The sequence below is a fragment of the Seriola dumerili genome, unplaced genomic scaffold (genome assembly GCF_002260705.1).
Source record: "Seriola dumerili isolate Sdu_G_001 unplaced genomic scaffold, Sdu_1.0 BDQW01001845.1, whole genome shotgun sequence".
Classification (NCBI taxonomy): Eukaryota; Metazoa; Chordata; class Actinopteri; order Carangiformes; family Carangidae; genus Seriola; species Seriola dumerili.
In genome coordinates this window covers 755,138-774,667 of record NW_019176100.1, presented here as the reverse complement: position 1 = coordinate 774,667, position 19,530 = coordinate 755,138, and the positions used below count along the sequence as shown (strand labels likewise).

The following is a 19,530-nucleotide window of genomic DNA, read 5'->3' as shown; positions in this document are numbered from 1 at the left end:
CGACAGCTCTGCTCCTTTTTGCTTTTGTGATACCTCTGATTATTTTACAGCCCTACTTTTCCACTGATTCTCATACACCACACGTATGGAGGCCTTGAGTGGTAATAATGATTAGTGTTAAGTCTCTCTACCACTGAAAACCACTGCAGACATAATTTAAGAGTATTTATTACCGTTAATGCAGATTGTTGCAGTATATTGCTTTTTGCAATATTTGGACAAAAACATATTTTATGTCTTACATACTTTGACATAAACAATGACATTCTCGGAGGCTTATAAAGCTTTTTGGACTATTAAAGCGTACAGTCACGATGTCACTGGAGGAATAGATGGAAACATTTTGGTCTTTTTAAAATCTGAAGTTAAAACGCAGTTCTCAGTACAAACTCTTCCTGTGGGACTTCTGCTTGGTTCTGCCTCAACTCTTTTTTTTTTTTTAATGACTTTTCTAAGATACATTATTGATCCTGTGGTGACAGACTGTGACGATGCTCAGCAGCTGGTTCAGGCCTGCGCATGTTTCTGAACCGCTGGTCCAGATGTCTAGCGCTTCAGTATCTCCATGGAAACAAGACAAGTGCTTGAGTTCTTCAACATAAACTATTGGAGGACACTGGAGAATATGTACAGTATCATGCAGCCCAGTTCTGTTGCCTTGACAAACCGACTTGATTCTCATCAGTTGTTGTTGAGGCGCTGATTCCACTGTTCGGTACTTTCTGTCTTGTATTGCTGTGTTACATTAAAAGTCCCAGCATCTTCGACCGGCCTGTTAAACAGAAGAGGCGGGGCCACCTCCGCAGTGCTGAGTGCTCACTTCCTCTTTAGTTGGGACACTGACAATGAGCCAAATTACAGGATCCATGTTGCCAAGATGATTCTTTATCAAAAGGAAATTGAACAAAAATAAGGTTGCACCACAGGAGACGATGATGATGATGGGGAAAAACACACTGCTGTAAGTGGTTTTCCTGTGTTTATGAATTTATACGCACGCAATGGGTGTTGAGATCGTTTGATAGATCAGGATTTAGTTTCTATAATCTCGTAGCAGTCACTTGGTGCTGTCTGCACCCACAGCGGCATCCTCCTTGCTGTGAGTCACGTAGCTGCCGTTGTGCTGGACGCAGGGTGATAGTGTCATGTCCTCGCTGGGTGTTGCCGAGTCCTCTCTGTCACTTTCATAGTCGTCCTTTTCTCTGTCATAGTCCCTTCCCACCTGAAAGAACAACGATCGAACCTGGTCAGACAAAACTTGTCCAAAATAAGACTGAAAGGAAAAAATACTTAATACATATTCATTATTTTGAAAGGAAATGAAAATTTGAAACTGGTTTAATTTTTACATTTCCATGGCTACATTTAAGCTCAAACCTGATTAGTTTGATTATGACAGTAATTCATAAACAACAGATCTGGGGCAAAGAGTCATAGATTAAAAAAGTACTTGATTAATCCCAAAGGGAAATTGCAAAAATACAAATTTAAAAAACACACAAGAAGCAAAACCGACACTGTAAGGACATTCTGTGGTAGATAAGAAACAATAAAAGCATTCATAACTGAAATCTTAACTAGAGCTGAACTAAAACTGAAAAACTAGGACCATACTTAAAAGGCCTAGTAATATTCTGAACATGGTTAGTGAAGTAACTATGAAAGTTAAGGTGCAAGTTTCCTGGATTTCTCACCATGATTTTAGAGACAGAACTCAAGACGATTAAATCAATGACACTTCTTATTTTATGACATTATTTTCATATCTATTTGATTCAGCTCTGATCTGATCTTTCTCTAAGTCGTGAAGGTAGACAAAAACAATGTGATTAAGCTTATATCACAAAAACAATTATAATCATTTGTGTCTTCATTAAACACACATTAAACATTCACAATGCAGCTGGAGAAAGTACGTGAACCCTTGGATTTAATAACGGGTAGAACTTCTTTTGGCGGCAATAACCTCACAAGGGCTTCTGGCAGCTGCTGATCAGACCTCGGACCATTCTTCAAACAGAACTGCTTCAGCGCAGACGTATTCTTTAGGACGTCTGGTGTTGAGCGGCTCAAACTCAGGTCATTCACCAGCATCTCTACTTTAATAAGGTCTGGGCCACTCCAACAGAGTTTGGTGAAAACTTCCAGGACGCACTGGAAAATCAATTGGCAATATACAACCACTAGGAGCTTAGTCAGCTCTGCAGCATCATGTATTGTATAGTGTATTTAGTCATATTTTGGGTAAAAGTATTGTGTGGGAAACACTAGCAGTAGAGATGGATAGCTTAGGCTGATTAATTATGCTGTAGCAGACGATTAGGATGTTACTATGGAAGCTTACACTACTATATTTTCAAGCTACTGTCTACAGGGGCGAGCGTTTGTTTAAAAAAAAGAAAAGAAAAAGAAAACAGATCTGGCGTTGAGCTTTCTGCAGTGCAGTTTCTCATAAAACGAACATTTTGCAAAGTTTGCAGCAGTTTCTGAGAAGAACATTTGTTCTGCCATCATATGGCGAACGAATGTTCTGATTGTTATCAACAGGGAAGATAAAGTGTGACAAATCTAAAACGTGACACCTTTCCTCTCGGGGCTATCACCTCTGTGCAATCTTCACAGTAAAAGAAGGAGTAGAGTAGGAGGAGTAGAAGTAGGTTGGTGTTTGTTCATTGTGCTTTGATACTGGAGCTACATTCAGCAAAGAAACAAGATTACTGGGGGGGAATTTATTTGTGGACGGGAAACCAGAGATGTGCAGACAGGCAGCTGGTCGACGATACACGCAACCTGATGTTTGAATAGAGGTCGGTACATTTGAACTGAAACAGTTATAAGATCTGATTTGAGCATATTTTCAGAGTTAAAAAAGACGACTTTCATGTCAGCATAATAATTAATATCTATCATTGAAAAGCCTGAATAATTTACTTTGATGACAATTTATAAGAACAGAAATATGATCTTGAAGCTACATACACAAGTTTGTTGATTTATGTGTGTTACACATGGCGCACTCTTAATTATTCAAGACAGAACCATGATGCCTCTAAAAAACTGAGGTGGTAGATACTACAGACGGTATAACACGCAGGATATTTTGGAAATCAGGGGCAGGGGTCGTCATTCTGACCGAGCTTCTGGAGGAACTTCAGTGCTGGCATTCCTGGTTTGACATGATCTGGTTCTTCTAGTTCTCATTCAGATTCTTATCATCCTTTGAAACATTTATAGGATTATTCATTTGATTACTGCAACTGTCTACACTTTCCGCACTGCTCTGCAGGCGTTCTTTAAATTTCCGTACAGTTTGGATAATTGCACTGCAATGTGTACAATGATCAGTTTCCGTCATTCAGCACTGTCCACTCTTTTTTGTTTTATACAAGAACTGCACAGCAAAATATGTTACTTACCTCGATGTGTTGAAAATTCCTCCTTCTTCCAAACTGAAAATTAAGCGCCTGCTGCTGCACTTTGGCTGACACCTCTTTTCCCATTCTTCTCTTGCAATATTTACAACCGATCCGCTAGATTCTATTTTATACTACTTATTTTGGTTTGTAGATATTTCAGCGAGGAGTAGAAATTAACTGACCGCACACACGATTGATCCAACAACGTACTGTACATACTGGTTGCTGATACTCTTTAATAAAGACCAGAATGACCACAGCAGCTCATTTCATTTGTCTACTTGATTCGTCTGTGTTTGCAGGTTACAGTCTTTCTTTCATTGATGCAAAAATAACACAGGCTTTACTTTAAGAGCCCCGTGTGTCGCATCTCATCTAACTTATGTCCAGACCAAGTTGCACAGAATTACGATTTATCTTTTCAAATGACAGACAAAGCAGGAGCAGAACATTCTGAATGACATAATATTTGATTTTGTTTACTTTTTGATTTTAAAAACTTGTATTTAATTCACTGTTCAAATGCTCTACTGAGCTGTGCTGTAAAATATAACTGCATTATTGATAATTAACGAAGACGATGATTAAGGAGATTGCTCACAAAATGCATCAGCTGGCAGGTGTATCGAGCACTTGTGCCACAGGAAAGAGGAAATCAAGGTCACTGATAATGTCTTCCTCCGACCAAAGTAGGGAAACGCTGAAGGAGGGAGCTCCTTCCGCTCCTCTGCTTTTTACAACACTGCCAGACACCTTATTTTCCTCCTCGTGCCTGAGAAGTGTTTTAGAGCAACAAAGCTCGGCTCATTATATTATCAGTGGTGTGACAGCTTTATTTTCCACGTCGGTGAGGAGAGACCGATCAGCAGATTCTATATCAGCGAGTATCAGAACACAGTGTGTGTTTTTCCACTGAGGTTTCCCACGCTGTTAGCCTTAATTACCTTCACTGGCTTGGCCTTGCTCTTTATCCTGTCCTCGTCTTTGCGGCTCCTCTTCCTGGATGTGGAGCGGTCCTTTCTTTCCCTGCTGCGCTCCCTCCTCTTGTCTTTCTTACCCCTGAAAGAAGCCAACGTAAACAAAGCGACAGTGAGGACCAGTAACAACCTTCAAGACACCAGATAAGCCTAAACCCTGATATATACTGTGCACACAGTAAATCACAGGACAAACACCGGAACCTCAAAGGGCTCAGAGCTTCAGAACATCTCAAACCAGTGTAGCAGGATGACATCTGATGGATTTACCTCTTCAGTGAGGGTGATCTTGCTTTCCTCCGAGGGCTCCTGGATCGATCCTTACTCCTCCTCCGGTGGCCCCTGGCGACAACACATTAAATGGATTAAGTGCGGTTTTGGAGACAGTGTGAGCTACAAACAATACAAGCAACAGTGTGCCAAGAAATATATATCAGGGGTCAAAATCCATTGCTGTATTATAGATAAAACACCTCATATAAGGTTTAGAAGATACTACAGTCAACAGGAGCCAATCTCAGGCAGCTACTAGTCTTATTAAGAACCTGGTGACCCCTACTGCAAGGTGCAGGAATAACACCATGGCAGCAGAGTGGTTTAGTTTTAGATTTAGTCTTCTTAATAACACAGTACCTAAATTATTGCAGGACTGTAGCATCTTAAATTAAATGACAGCAGCAGATGGTGCCTCACAGCCAGTTTGGCTCCAGGCCACTAAACAGCATTTGGACTTGTTATAAAGTAAAACTGATCCTTTGGAGACTGATGCCTCATATGTTGTTTGTTTGTTACCTAGAGCGACTTCGACTGTGTTTCCTGTCTTTGGAGCGAGAGCGCCTCCTGTGGCTGCTTCGGGAGCTGCGGGAGTCATTCCCAGGCCACGACCTCTGCGACGGTCTACTCCAACAAGAGGAAGCAAGAAAAAAAAAGTCACGATCATCATATGATCACAGCATCAAGAGAGTGAAATCTGAAAACGCCTAAGTATTAAATGGGAACCTGTGTTTCGAACGGGATCTTTTCCTGCGCGTTCTCGAGTGTGAACGGGAGTGTGAGCGTGAGCGGGACCTGCGGGACCTTCTGGACCGGCTGGACGATCGCGTCTTTGTGTCCGCTACAGCAAGAGCAGCAAACTCAGCATCAGAATACAACACAACTTCTTTGTTTTATCATTAAATCTCGATGCATAAAGCAAATGAAAATGTGTCACCTGGTTCTATGGCGGCAGCGATGGTGGACTGGGCCTCCCTCACCCTCTTCATCACACTTTCTAGCTCCTTAGCAGCAGCCTGTGGCGTCAGCTCTGGTGGTTTCACTATGGCGTTATTGGAATGATTCACCCTGAAAGACATGAAACAATCTCAGCTGACACAAACAAGTTATTTTAAGTAAATGGGTTTTTCCATTTACAATGTCTGATGCAGGATTTGACTGAAGAATGATCTTTGAACAAACAATACACACTTCAGAGGTCTGTCCCCGAACATGACTCCATTGAAGGTCAGGGCTCTGGCGACGGAGTCCTGCTCAACAAACTCTACGAAGGCGAAGCGTGTCGGCTGCGTCTCATCTCCGGCCATTCGCACAAACTTCACATCTCCCACCTGCTTGAAGAACTCCAGCAGCTGCTCTGCTGTGGTGGTCTGTGGGAAATAAAATGCACAAAAAAAAATGTGTGCATAACATTCGCAAGTACAGAATGTAAAGGTTTGATTTCCTGTCTGAACCAGACTGGGGCTGCTGATTGATTAGGATTGCCTCCAGTTTGCTTAAACCACAGTAAACAAGTTGGAGGTCACAGCCTTATGAGAGTTTCTGGTAGATTTAACATCATGTTACCTGTGAGTTTAAGTTGCCAACATAGACCGTCCTCCTGATTTCATCGATTTTTGAGGGATCCACATTCCCCATGAGGGGGGGCTGGGACTGCACTGACGCTGTGGGGTCAAGACTGGCCGGCATCCGATTCACTACTGGAAGGTTGAGCTGAAAGTGGAAAACACACACTGGTTTTACTTACACGACAGAGAATTACACGGACGACACGGCAACAGGAGAGCTACAAGATGCTGACTCACATTCTGAAGCGGAGCTGGAGTAGGGATTGGTAGCAGTCCCCCGCCAGGAATCAGACTGGGTACTGGAGTGGCAGGTGCCAAAAGTGACAAGGCCTTGGCCTCCTCTGGGATTTTCCCTGCAGGACAGAGGCAGATATTAGTGAAGGCAATAGAGGGACTCGTCTCTGTTTCCTCTATGTCTGCACAATTAGCCCACTGTATTCTAGAGAGAAAGAGAGCATACACTTCCCCATCCAGCCTACAAGTGTGCTACTGTCTACTCATGGTATACTGGAGACCGAGCATCCTTACTTTGCTTTTATTACATTATTCTTCTCAGTCAATCTGAATTATTATTTTCAATCAAGTGCAAAAATCTTAACTTTTTTTTTCACAAACAAAAGAACACTGATTTTGTCCTTGGTCTCTTTTCATAGATCAAAAAAAGAAAAAAAAAACACAATGCAGAGAATGAGTCAACACTTTGATGCATGGGTCACCTGTACTGGAAACATATTGGTCATGAACCATACGATATCAAGCATGGGCGCTTTTCCGTGGGGCGATCGTTTCGCAGTGTTGGAAAGGTGTGCAACACAAGACAACCCCAATGGCTGCATCACTAATAGCACACAGAACATCAGATACAGAAAAGAACAACAATTTTAAGAACTGTAGGAAATGTTAGCCAAGACTTAGCTATAAAAAACAACCAAATTAGGAACTGTGCTCATTCCACTGTGGGTTAAAATCTGCTGAAGGAGAAGGGTAAAGTACAACTAAAAAGAGACAAAATAACTACAAATTCAGTTCATTATAGCTGGAGGCACTGAGCATGAATGACCATTTATGCAATGCGACAAGTTTCCTAGTGCTAAACAAATAACGACGCAAAACATTAATGCATGTGTCACGAATTTCCAGGTTCAGAGAGGAAATGATGTAAAATGGATAAATTCTGTGTTATTATTAAATACTAAACATCCACATCAGAGCTGTAGGGTAGTAATGTGAGGGAAAAACTCCTAAATCTCTCCAGATCAAAAGTGCAAATAGAATTTAAAAGATTCTATCTTCAAATGAGGTAAAGGTTTTATTACTGGGTCTCACTTTTACAACGTCTAGCCCCTCACTACATCAACAGGAGAAGGAGACAAGAGAGTAAAGGGTTAGTGATCCTCCTAGCATCCCATGTGTGATACACATCCCACCGGTATGCCGTAGCAACCTGGACAGAATTCAATCACACACAAGCCGCAGCTGTAGCAGAAAGAGAGAGGGGGGTGGGGGTTGGACAATAATCAAAACAACAAACCAAAATAACAAATATAAACACAACGCTAGAGATAAGCAATACTGTAGTTTCTAGATAGAGACAGTAGAGAGTGGACAACATGGGAAAGTATGAAAGGAAACAAACCAAAAGAAAAGAAAAATAAATAAAAAGAGACAAGGTGTCCATCTTGGAAGGTTCAGCGGGCTATTCTCCTGGTCACATTCCCCCTTGAAGGCTGCGTTGGCCCGATCGGGGATAGTGGCTTGGAAAACAATGCCTGACTCAGGCTAGTGTAGTGTAACAGCTGGGCCAGTCTAGTCATCTGATATGCACACATAATCACACAGAAAAAACATACAAAACCAAATTAATAAACTCAGTAGCCATCCAGCACCAAGTCACGTGGACAAAAAGCATCAAGTTAGAGGTGATATCATTTTTGACTGTACACATGGGAACAACAGTGGCACCAAAGGGGAGGGAAATTTTAAAGAAACAGAGCACCAAAAATGAAAGAGAGAAAGGTGATTAAATTAGCTAGAGTTGCCATGGATTTATTTAGTAATTCCCATAAAACAAGTAACATTAATGGCAGTTTCTTATGGTAAATACACAAGCTAATTGTTCCAGAGAATCCAGTCTTTACAGTGAGGTTAACCTTATAAATACAGTGTCTTGCAGCTTTAAAAAAAAAACAAAAAAAAACACTCACCATAGCTCTAATGTTTTCTGTATAAAACCACCATGTGACACCAAAGACAAACCTTAGCTGGGCGCTATAGGAAATTAGCTAGCTAGGGATTTAGTGAGGTGATACAACCAGTTACCTGTGTCAAATAATAGTGCACAACTTGCCAATTTTCCATGTGAATAAAAGAAAAATAAAACCCAAGAATTCATCCAAAAAACAACAAAACGACTGAACTGAAGGGGAGCAGGCCATAGAAAGTCCACTGAGACAAGTCAGACATTTCATTTTTATGTGTTTGAACGAAACCGGCTGCACTCACCTTCTGCACATGGCACTACTATCAAAGCTCTGTCAATAAAAACAGTATTGGTGAGATGTTGCGCCACACCAACACTGGAGGGGTCTCGGTACTTAATATAGCACACTTTGGACGAGAAAGACAGAGGGGCATTGCTGTGAAAGAGAAAAACAAAGAGGAGAAAAATCGGGTTAGTTAGTTATTACACCCGCGACTGTTTAATTTTAATGTCTAGTGTGGATCCGCAGAAAGGCCGCAGATCCGCGGTGTTGCCTGGCTAGCCGTGCCGGAGAAAGTTGCGCTTACTCGGGCGGGTAGAGCCGCAGCTCCTCGATGTCTCCCAGGAAACCGAACAGAGTGCGCATCTGCTCGCTGCTCACGGCCGAGGACAGGTTGGTGACCTGGACGACAGCGGTCCCCGGTATCCCGCTCATTGTGAAACACTGATAAATACGTTGACAATAATTTAAGATTAGTATTCGTACAATATTTATTTCTCAGTCACCCAGCTCGGTGCTATTACACAGAGCATCCAGGCGGGCGAAGAGAAAGCTATCACTGGCTTCCTCGTATTTTTTTAACAGGGTTGGAGAATAAACGTTGAGTCGTACTACCGCCCCCTACAGTGTTGCTCAGTACATTACTACCCAGGGAGTATTTCCATTTTCTACTTTATACACCTGCTTCATCACATTTCAGAGGGAAACATTGTACTTTTACTGCCCAACATTTATTATGCAAGATATAAATGTTTACCAATATTTTTTTCATATAAGATTTTACACACAAAACAAATATAATAAGCATAAAATGCATTATTCAAAGATTAAAACAATGGTTCCCAGCCTCTTTTTTTTGGCTTTTGATCCATTATAGCCCAGGAGACATGTCACCTCTAAACTTCACAGCTTTATTTAAAAAAAATCTAAATAAATTAATAAAAAGTCCATAAGCTAAAAACAGATATGTGTATCTGAACTTTGTTTTCTCTTTCTCTCTCTCACCTCTCTCATTAATCATCTTACGATCCCACAGATTTATCTTGTGAGCCTCTGGACGGGCCCAATCCCTAGGTTGGGAATCACTGGACTAAACTAGCAAACTCCTTACATCATCCTTGGCCCCATCCTGTTCTGTATATGCTATATGCTGCCAATGGCACATAATTCATAGAACACATTATTGAATTCCATTGTTACAGTATATATGTATGTATAAGTATGTACAGTATGTTCTATTAAGACCAGTGGAAACTTTCATAATTTACTATCTTGTCTGTCTGAAGTAAAGTGCTGGATGGATAAAACTTTCTCCGGCTTAAAAATAAATAAATAAACATTATGTTTGTGGGACAGTGGAACTTGTGTGTTGTGGTATTGCCTCACGGTGTGTGTAGTCATAGTAAGTGTTGGCACTTTCCTCTCTGAGTTGCTGCAACAGGCCTGAACACCATCCAGAGGTGAAAGGTGTAGCAGAATGTTTATGGTTTCCCTGCCAGCACAGTCTCTCCCCCACCAAATCCCCTGCAGTGCCTCCCTGTGGCAACACCCAGTAACTGCGTGTTACAGGACCGCCTGCCAGGCTGAGCTGCAGGGTATGGCAGAGCAGCAGTGCAGTTAGGAGGACATTAACTGGTGACTGTGGCATTACTGGTGCTGCACTCTTAATATAAGAATATACATTTCATTTACTGTATCAGTGTAATACACACACTCTTCTTCTTGTATGTACCGTGTTATTTATTTACTCTTCTGGTCATTCCAGTTTTGTAATCATCCCTTCACCAAACCCAGAGAATAAAATAAATAATAATAAAAAAAAGAACCGTTGTTAAAGAGCATTAGTTTATTTTCCACAGGTTACTTCAGAAACAGGTAATTATGTACAAAATCTGGAATGTTGGATAAATGCATATCAATCATCTCACTGTGGCTGTTTCCAGAGAAACCTTAGAAATACTAGCTATACATTAAAACAGGTGCCTCTGCATTGCAATTTATTGCTGGTTTTACAATCGCAAGTCACTAATGCCATTGTTAACTCTTTTCTCAATTGTTTTTTTAAATTTTTTTTTAGAGTATTTACAATTTGATTAGTAAGGTCTAAAGTCCACAGAAGACTGCTAAATAAATAAGAATAAGGGAGCGTAAGAAACAGACCAACATGGATGAAGAAAATGTGACAACATGTTTTATCTCCCTAGATTGTCTACAATGTCAGACTGCACGTTTTTTGCCATGAATATAAAGTGACCATTACCCCAGAAATTTTTCCCCCCTACTCTTGGAAAGTCAACAGATATCACCAACAGAATTAAAACAAGTAATATAAAACAACAGTTCATCCGTGTCAAATATAACATGTGTGTGAAAACATTTGGGAAAAATGCTCATTACATTGTCATTTGAATAAAATTTTTACCAATTTTAGATTGAGTTTAAAAATTGAGGGTACAGCTTCACTTTCCAACAGCTAACTTTAAACAATACGACTAATGTCATTAAAAGGGATAAAAATTAAAATCCTATTATATATATTGTACAAACAATTCAGTGGTCGCAAATGTACTGCTGGAATTAATGGGGGTCATTACTTGATGTGTGAATTCTCTCATTTCCATTTGTTTTGGAAACACGTCTCACTGAAGAGTTATTTACCAGTGAATGAATATTAACAGGCTGATTTCATGCAACTGTAAAATTTGACGACACTGCCTTTAAAACACACATTTTCCCTCCGACACAGTTCTGAGATGCAGCTGTGACTGGATTAGTTTTTCCAACAGTGTAACTTGATTATTTTTGCACAAATGAACACCAGGAGTTGTGGTATTCGAAGCAACAGACAGTACAAAGCCTTGGGCAAAGTGACACAAACATTCACCTTTACACAATGCAGAGAAATCTTTTTTTTTTCTTTAGCACTACCGTACATATTTCCTGTGCCATTTCATTACAAAAAAAAAAAAAAAAAAAAAGATTTTTTTCACAATAAAAAAATCATGTAAAATCATCAGGGATTACTAAAAGGTTGTGTATCTTTTTTTTTTAAAAATGCTATCTGATGTTGCTTTTCTGAATGAAAATAAAGGCTTTAAATATTGCTTCTAAGCCATTATGCTGCAAATGTACTCAAAGGTTGTGAACGTGTGAATATTGCTTGGGTTCTGGGGTCAGGGGTCCTCCCCTATTCAAACAGTTCAAGGTCTATGGCACTTGACAACTTGCTTCTCCCAACTCTATTCTCTGTACAGCAAAGAAAACAAACAAAAAGACTGAGATGCTGCTCCAAAGTGATGAGTAAAAAGCATGAAAAAACATTTGTATAGACACAAAAGGCAAACTGTGGTCTTCTCCCATGTAAAAACTTAAAACTGCCAGATGCCGAAACCCCTTAAAACACAAACAAACACTCATCTCATCAGTGGCTGCCTGAGAGATGAAGCCCTTAAAAATAAAACACGTGAAAACGTTGACCTGTTCTTATTCGAATATCTTTCTTTAGTCGTCTCCTGCTTTTGCCTTCTGTCCACAACTTCCAAACTTGCTTTGGTTAACTAGCACAACTCACACCTTTCTCCGCTTATAGGAACAGTTTTACATTTTAGGAAATGTGCATAATCGCTTGTTGGCATAGCTTATTTTCTTAATTACTGGATTTTAGAGATACTAGCATACCGACTGTGTTACCTTTTGACAGAGCTAAGCTAGCTGCCCCCCCCACACCCATAGTTTCCTGTCTATGTGATAACTTTTAAGTTAACCGGCTGCTACCTGTAGTTTCAATCTTCTAATGATCTGCCTTGAAGTGAATAAGTGCATTTCCCAAAAATGTCGAACTATTCCTTTAAACAAAAGCTTCTGACTGGCAAAGCAGATTAAGGCTGAGCAAATACACTTCTCTACTCTCATGTTCCCCAAATATCTGAATTTCCATTCCATTTTCCAGTCTCACTAAATGATCACATGCAGAGTGCATTTCTTCAACATCTGAAAGCTGTGATTCATTTAAACTGCGAAGGATTTTTTTTTCCCCCACACAGCACAGGTAGTGGTCAGGCCAGGTGATATGCTGAGCAGGTGAGTTGCTGTGAGGATATCTGGGATGGACTGAGGACAGGTGTCTGTACGCTGGAGGGTCTTCACAGGTTTATGGAAGCAGAGGGTGGATGATGTCCTCTTCTCAACCTCTTTGATCTTGCAAGAAGAGAGAGAGAGAGAAAAAAATCTCTCCAAAAAACAAAAAACAAAATCAAAAAAAACCACCTTGATCTACATTCGTCTCCACATGAAAAGCACATAACACTGTCCTCCACATAAGATCGCTCGTTTCAACATCTTAAATTAAAAAAAAAGAAAAAAACAAAAGAAAAGAAAGAAAGGCAGAGTGGATGACAGAAGAGAGGGAGCCCTGCCCCCCTAGTGGTCAATTCATGTCTATCCGCAGAAATAAATCCCAATTTATGACAAAGGATTTATGAGTTTTGGACTAAAAAAAAAAGAAAGAAAAAAAAAGAAAAGATGATCTGTACAGAGACCACAGTAATTATTTGCATCAGAGCAGGTCATATCTTCAGCTTCTTTTGTATAAAAATATACTGTATATACCACAGTGATGGCCTTTTGAGGACTCGTACTTGCAGATGTTCATTGCTGTCTCACTTTGATCCACTACATTCAGTGGTTTTCCCCGTTTAATCAAGGCTCCCAAGATCTCTAGTATAAATAGTCCCAACAGGTATCAACAGATCAGCCTCTTCTGTGTATAAAAATATGAGAGTCAACATAAATGTCTCTCTTCTTCTTCTTCTTTCCTCTCATAGCACCCCCACCCCACCCCTTCGGAGGTCAGTTTCAGTTGAGTCTATGCTTGCATTTCTCTTACGATAATCAAATCCACAGTGTTTGGAAATGTCTTGAGGAGGGACACTGCATTCCCATGATCGATATTCACAAAGCTGTATCCATTTGCCTGTGGGAGAAGAAAAAAAAAAGAAAAAAGAAAAGAGGGTTGATGAAAACGTCCCGGCAGATTTTTAACTTTGTGGAAAGAGCTTTGTGATATTTGTGATATTGTGAATACCTGGATAATTTTATCTCCAGGCTGAAGAATCTTGGATGCCGGTCCCTCAGGCTGGACCCTTGTCACAAATATACCCTGAAATGATGGAAAATATTTAAATCATCAGCTGCAGTCAAACAACTCTTAAATCTGTGGTAAATGAACAAACAGGAAATGAGGATTTCTTTAAAAATCAAACAGATATTGATGGAACTCAGCGCAGCTCGCTAAGAAATATAAATCACTGGTGTGAATTTACATTGTCATCTGGACGAAATGGGTTTCCTCGACCTCCCACTCCTCCTGATATACTGAAACCCAGCTCTGGATTCTTCTCCACTTTCACACGCATCTGAAACACACCCACATACTTTCATGAGACGTTTATTCACAGTCGTTCATTGTTAATTACACAATTCTCCTGTATTAGACTGAAAAACCACAGCAAGAAATTACTTCTTTAGCTGGCTTCGAAGATAATGTGTATATGAAACTAAATGACTCAAAAGGATATTCAGATTCTTACGGCCTAACTTACTCAAATTCACTTTTCAGCATCTAAGATAAGATAAGATAAGATAAGATATTCCTTCATTAGTCCCACAGTGGGGACATTTGCAGCGTCACAGCAGCAAAGTGGACAGTGCAAAGAAAGGAAAACTAATTGCAAAATGTGAAGAACCAAATACTTAAAAAAGATAAATAATATAATAAAATAAAAGATAATATGTATAATCAAATACTATATGTATGAAATATAAAAAGTAGCAGCAGATAACTCGCATGTATCTCAGTGTTTCCACAAGTAATTTCATACAAACCTCTTGCTGCATCGAGTCGTGCGGGATGCGTGGGGGCCCTTGGGGCTGCTGGGAGACTTTGAGCATCAGGTAATCAATGAGCTGCTCTCTGGAAGGGTGGCGGGCCATGGGCGCCTGGCTCATCTGAGGACGACCGGAAGAGCCCATCTGACCGTTCATCAAAGGCACCTGGGAAAACAAAAGCACACAGCGATGAAGGAGCGTGTTTCTGCAGGATTTTCTGGCAACCTGCAGATCCGAGAGTCATTTCACAATCAGCGAGTTCTTGAATTTCACAATCTCTTTTTGTCTTTTTGCTCGGCAGCCAAACATCTGCCCCTACATGTACAAGACCTACTTTTCTGTGGGGGTCCAGGGTGTAGCTCTGCTGCCCTTGGGGACTGTACACATCATCCTGAAATAGAGGAAATTGATGATTAATACAAAAACAATACACCCAAACCTCGCTCCACTAAAACCTATTTACAACAAAGGATAACAGACATGGCACGCAATTAGAGAGTGACATTAACATTTTTCATGTTGGGTAATGACATTAGGCAGTGAGGTGTAGATTTAGAAGAGAGGAATCTGATTAAAATGATGAAAAGCTGAGATTAAACTGTGCTTAGCCTCTATTCAGACACTAAGCAGCATGTAATTGTGAGTATTAGCCTGCTGGAGATAAAGTGAATCATAAATGTCAAGTGGGGAAGAGGTTACACAACACACTCAGACATCTATCTTCTTTTTAAACCCTCCTCTACAGTTTCTAAAAACCACTTTCTAAAAAATCACTTAGATGCAGATTTCTACCACTTACCTTCCTCAAACACAGTTTTCATCCCCACACACAAAGTGAGAGGTGATTCTGAAGTGATTGAAAGTTGGAGTGAAGATGATGAAGGAGCAAAGTGAGGATTTGAAGCACAGTTAAAAAGGAGAAGAAAATCACGGTTGCTGAGATTCATTACAATCACAGGATGATTGGAGTGCAGCAGGGTGGAGGGAGAACGCACACGAATAATGGCTATGATGTTAAAGAAGCTGGCAGGTTTAAAAGGGGGCGTTTTGTACCATATATAACACTCATATTACATATCCGGTTATCAACTTAAGAGCAAAACAAGGTAGGGTTTCCTTAGAGAGAAACTGAGCCTAATGAAAAAGAGCTTAATTTATGCGAACAGGCTTGTCACATCACAGCTTAGGGTGACACTTTCTGTTGTCAGCGGGATTCAGAGGAAACACAGACTTGCTGTGAATGTGTCACTGGAAATCCAAGCCTCTGACTGAACAGACAAACCCATTTTTTTTTTCCATAGAATGAGCCGTAGATAAAATTAGGTGTGCTACACACAGCTTGTAAATTTTGTGAGGAAGTAGTTTCACTTAGCTGCAGATCTGCTGCAGTCTCTCATTTGTCTCTGATTCTGCAGTGAAGCCACTCAACAAACTGGATGATGGTACAAAAAACAAGTGGTCCCCTTTTAAACAAGTCTATTTGGCTTAAACAAGAACGAGCTACACAAGCACCCTGTTAGAATACATCTATTTTCTACTCTGAGGAAACATCACATGTGCTAGGAAGGGGGTTTGTGGTCGTGACAAATAATGTATACTTTCATTTGTCTATAAAAGGACAAGTGAAAGATGACTGAGGGTCAGTGATCACTTCCCAACGTCAAGGAGAGAAGGAAACAGACATTCCCTTTTCTTCTAAAGGATGTGAAACTAGCATGATCTGGGCGCACCGGCTTAGTATGAGCTGCAGGAGCTAACTACCAAGTTCACAGTACTCACACAGAAGCCCAGAGCTCCGTAGGGCTGTCCCTCTCTGGCATTAAAGACCAGAGACCCTCGGCTGGCATGCATATCCCTACAGCTGCCGTAGTGAGACCAGCTCAGCGGAGCGGTATTGGAATTATAGGAGCGAGACAGTGCGTTCTGAACAGAGCGGACGACACGGAACAACCAGCACCAACCGACATGTCAGCGGTGGCCATGCAATCCACCAAATGAGAACGACATAAAAAGACACAACAGAAAGGTTTACACAGCATAAACAGACAAAACATGCAGAGAATCAGAAGCATCTTGCACACAGATGGGTTAGTAGGCAACGTCACGTAAAGGGTCAGTTCTGTAATGGTGTTTATCCATACAGGTAGCTTTGGTTTTGAGATGTCCCTAAACAATAAGAGGTGAATTAAATTTCATTTGTGGTGCTCAAAACACTGAAACATTACATTTAACAAATTTCAGGAACATCTCTTTCCTGAAAAACATCTATAATTCACCCAACACTATCAACAGCACGGAATATTTCTTCAGTAGAAAGTCGTTCCAGTAACAAAAATGTTGATATTATTCACATTAACCGAGTCGTTGTTTCTGCTGCTGAATCTTTACCTGTAACTGTTCAGTGCCGTGAGTCTTATTGTTTCAGGCTGGCGGCACAAATGTCAGAGAAAGATTTTTTTTTTTTTTTTTTAAACCAGGACAAATAAAACAAAAGCTCTCTGCAAAGCTATGAAGATCTGAGATGGTGTGTTTTTTTTTTACTATTTGTGTAGGTGAAACAATCCTTTAAAAAGGGACTAAAGAAAAGGCTTTTTATATATTTTAATCTTATTCACATAATGTTGTGATGGTCTTTGGCACTAATGAAGTAATTTTAGCAACATTGCGTGTGAGGAGGAGCATGTTTATACTGTTGGTTCCCTCAGAGTGATCTGGTCATGGGTTATCCACCACAAAAACACTGACAGTTCATTGTTCTGGAAGCTGGCAGTTTTATCTTAGTACTTTTATACCTTCTCCATTTTCTTGGCCTCGATGTGCCGCATCACCTGGTCTCTCCAGTCTGCTGGCACCCTTCCTCCTCCCACCCCTCCTGACACCTGTCCAGGGCCGTCCAGGAGCGAGTGCTCGGACTTCACCCTGGTGTTGGGCCTCTTGCTGGGGCTGCCGTGCTGGTAATTGAAATCGCAGACAGACATGGTCCTCTCTGGAAGCTCGTGGGGTTGCGGCCTGGCGCCGAGAGGCCTGGAAGCTCCGGGTACATCGATGCTGTATGTGCGAGCTGACAGGGGTCTCTGCATGGCCTGGCTCATCGCCAGCGGCCCCCTGGCGAGGGTGTGAATGTCCCTGTATGTCATGTATTCCCCCTCTGGCACCTGCATGCGCCTGGGGTCACCCATGGAAGCCGTGGACGTGGTGCTGCTTTGCCTCTGCAGAGTGCTGCTTCTCGGCTGGCTGCCAGAAGAATGAAGTCTCTCCTTAGCCCACATGTCGCCACTGGGTTTGGGAGCCATGGAAGGCCCCCTTTGCTGCGGCTGTAGAGGGTACGGCGGCGCCTGATTACGATTGGAGTAGTTGGTGTTGGCTAGTGAGTGTGGAGGAGGAGGAGGAGGGAGGTAGCCTTGGTGCTCCGGGGGCATGGGCGTTCTCTGGGACCAGAGGCCGTCTTTTGGCATGGCACTGCTTGTGTACTGTATGTTGTACTGAGGAGGAGGGATGCCCATGGCCATGCTGGAGGAGGCTGGATATCTGCTGGTGCTGGCAGGAGGCTTAGAGGAGGAGAGCAGGTCTGAGGAAGATGCAGAAGAGCTGGGGTAGACCTGGAGAGTCTGCTCGTTGAGTAGCTGACTGGCTGACTTGCTCCTGACTATGCTCTGGCCCTGAGCTCCTGGGCCCGGACCGGCTCCTGCCATCCTCGTCATTGCTGCCGTATCATAGGAGTCATCGTCCCCTTCAAAGGAGTACAGCCTCATGCCCCCTGTTTCTATGTTGCTGACGCTGTGAGACTTCATCACCTGTGGGGGATGGCACCTTTTATCTGGAGACAGTTCCTCTGTGCTGCGAGACAGAGACATGTCACTGCTGGCTGTCACGCCTGTCGAGGCCACATGCACAGCAGATGTCTCCACTCTCATGGCTTGACTTTTGTTCCCCAGACTATTGATGCAGTCACTGACCTGCTGGTTTCCATTCTGTAAATGCTCCAGGTTGTCATTGCTAAAACCCTGCTTGCTGTCTAAGTCATCCCGGGCCACTGAACCATTCTTGGTTTTGCCCAGCTCATCCAGCTGAACCATGTTGTCGGTCGGCAGCTTGGACACGTTCATATTGATCTGGTCCCACTTGGTGTAGGCGTTTTCCATGCCGTTGTTAATTCCCTTCTCAATGAAGGCCAATCTGGCTTCCATGGACAGGTCGTAGTCGCCCAGTTTTTCTGGCGGGGTCTGCTGGGTTTTCAAAAGGGCTTGAAGAGACGTTTCAGAGCCGTTACCATTATGGAGGAGAGGGGTGGTGTCTTTAGGCTGGTTCATATTCTCATCTTCTTGCCTAAAACGTAGGAAAAAAATAAGAACTTGTAGTACGCAGCAGGAGAAGAGTCTTCTTTATTACTCCGTGTTCAACATGTTGAAGAATGATACCTACCGGCTCTTTGGGAGGAAGGGCATTTTTGCCTCTCTCTCGGGGGTGCACAGAGAGTTGTCCTGACTGCTGTCAGTGGTCAGAGACACTGAGTCGGACATGCGGGACGGTGATGAACAGTTACTGTTGTTCTGGTTGCTGTTGGCCACTGTGTCATCCAGCAGAGAGTCTGCGTCTTTCCCATCGTCTGTCCATGAGAAATATCAGTGAGTGTACGGTATCTCGACAATATCACTTGTCCACTTCAAATACTACATGTCGAGGACTCAAACAAAATCTTTACCTTTTTTGTCCTTACTTAAAGTCACTACTTTAGGCTGGTTGATGGAGATCTCAATAAGAGGCGGTCTCATCTCTGCAATTTTCATCTCCTCCTCTTCATCCGACAGCTCCTCGGAATCCTGAAGAAAAACAATCGTTTTCTTAAAGCTGCATTTTTCAGATAAAGCTTCATTACGTTCTTGCTTTACTTTATATTGTGAGAACTCCTAATAATTTTGAGGGCTAAATA

General features: G+C 41.8%; 2 protein-coding genes across 3 annotated transcripts in view; both read right to left on the bottom strand.

The window, feature by feature from the left end:
• Nucleotides 1-934: 934 nt before the first annotated feature.
• Nucleotides 935-9,243, bottom strand: srek1 (splicing regulatory glutamic acid and lysine rich protein 1). 2 transcript variants are annotated; one of them, XM_022768820.1, is made up of 11 exons: nucleotides 9,022-9,243; nucleotides 8,737-8,870; nucleotides 6,472-6,587; nucleotides 6,233-6,379; nucleotides 5,858-6,036; nucleotides 5,604-5,734; nucleotides 5,393-5,507; nucleotides 5,186-5,290; nucleotides 4,664-4,735; nucleotides 4,361-4,475; nucleotides 935-1,222 (listed from the first exon to the last, which is right to left on the bottom strand). In XM_022768820.1, the coding sequence occupies exons 1-11, from the start codon at nucleotides 9,147-9,149 to the stop codon at nucleotides 1,058-1,060; spliced, it is 1,407 nt and encodes a 468-aa protein (XP_022624541.1). In that variant the 5' UTR covers nucleotides 9,150-9,243; the 3' UTR covers nucleotides 935-1,057. The 2 variants fall into 2 exon arrangements, with proteins under 2 accessions (XP_022624541.1, XP_022624542.1); XM_022768821.1 differs by lacking the exons at nucleotides 8,737-8,870; nucleotides 9,022-9,243 and adding an exon at nucleotides 6,951-7,381.
• A 1,302-nt stretch (nucleotides 9,244-10,545) lies between these two features.
• Nucleotides 10,546-19,530, bottom strand: part of erbin (erbb2 interacting protein) — a 55,439-nt gene continuing 46,454 nt past the window's right edge. The window contains exons 19-26 of the mRNA XM_022768826.1: nucleotides 19,303-19,420; nucleotides 19,023-19,206; nucleotides 17,393-18,926; nucleotides 14,935-14,991; nucleotides 14,598-14,765; nucleotides 14,036-14,128; nucleotides 13,798-13,872; nucleotides 10,546-13,686 (exon numbers count right to left, since the gene is read on the bottom strand). Coding sequence (XP_022624547.1) covers nucleotides 13,579-13,686; nucleotides 13,798-13,872; nucleotides 14,036-14,128; nucleotides 14,598-14,765; nucleotides 14,935-14,991; nucleotides 17,393-18,926; nucleotides 19,023-19,206; nucleotides 19,303-19,420 — 2,337 coding nt within the window. The 3' untranslated portion in view covers nucleotides 10,546-13,578. The remainder of the gene's footprint in view (nucleotides 13,687-13,797; nucleotides 13,873-14,035; nucleotides 14,129-14,597; nucleotides 14,766-14,934; nucleotides 14,992-17,392; nucleotides 18,927-19,022; nucleotides 19,207-19,302; nucleotides 19,421-19,530) is intronic.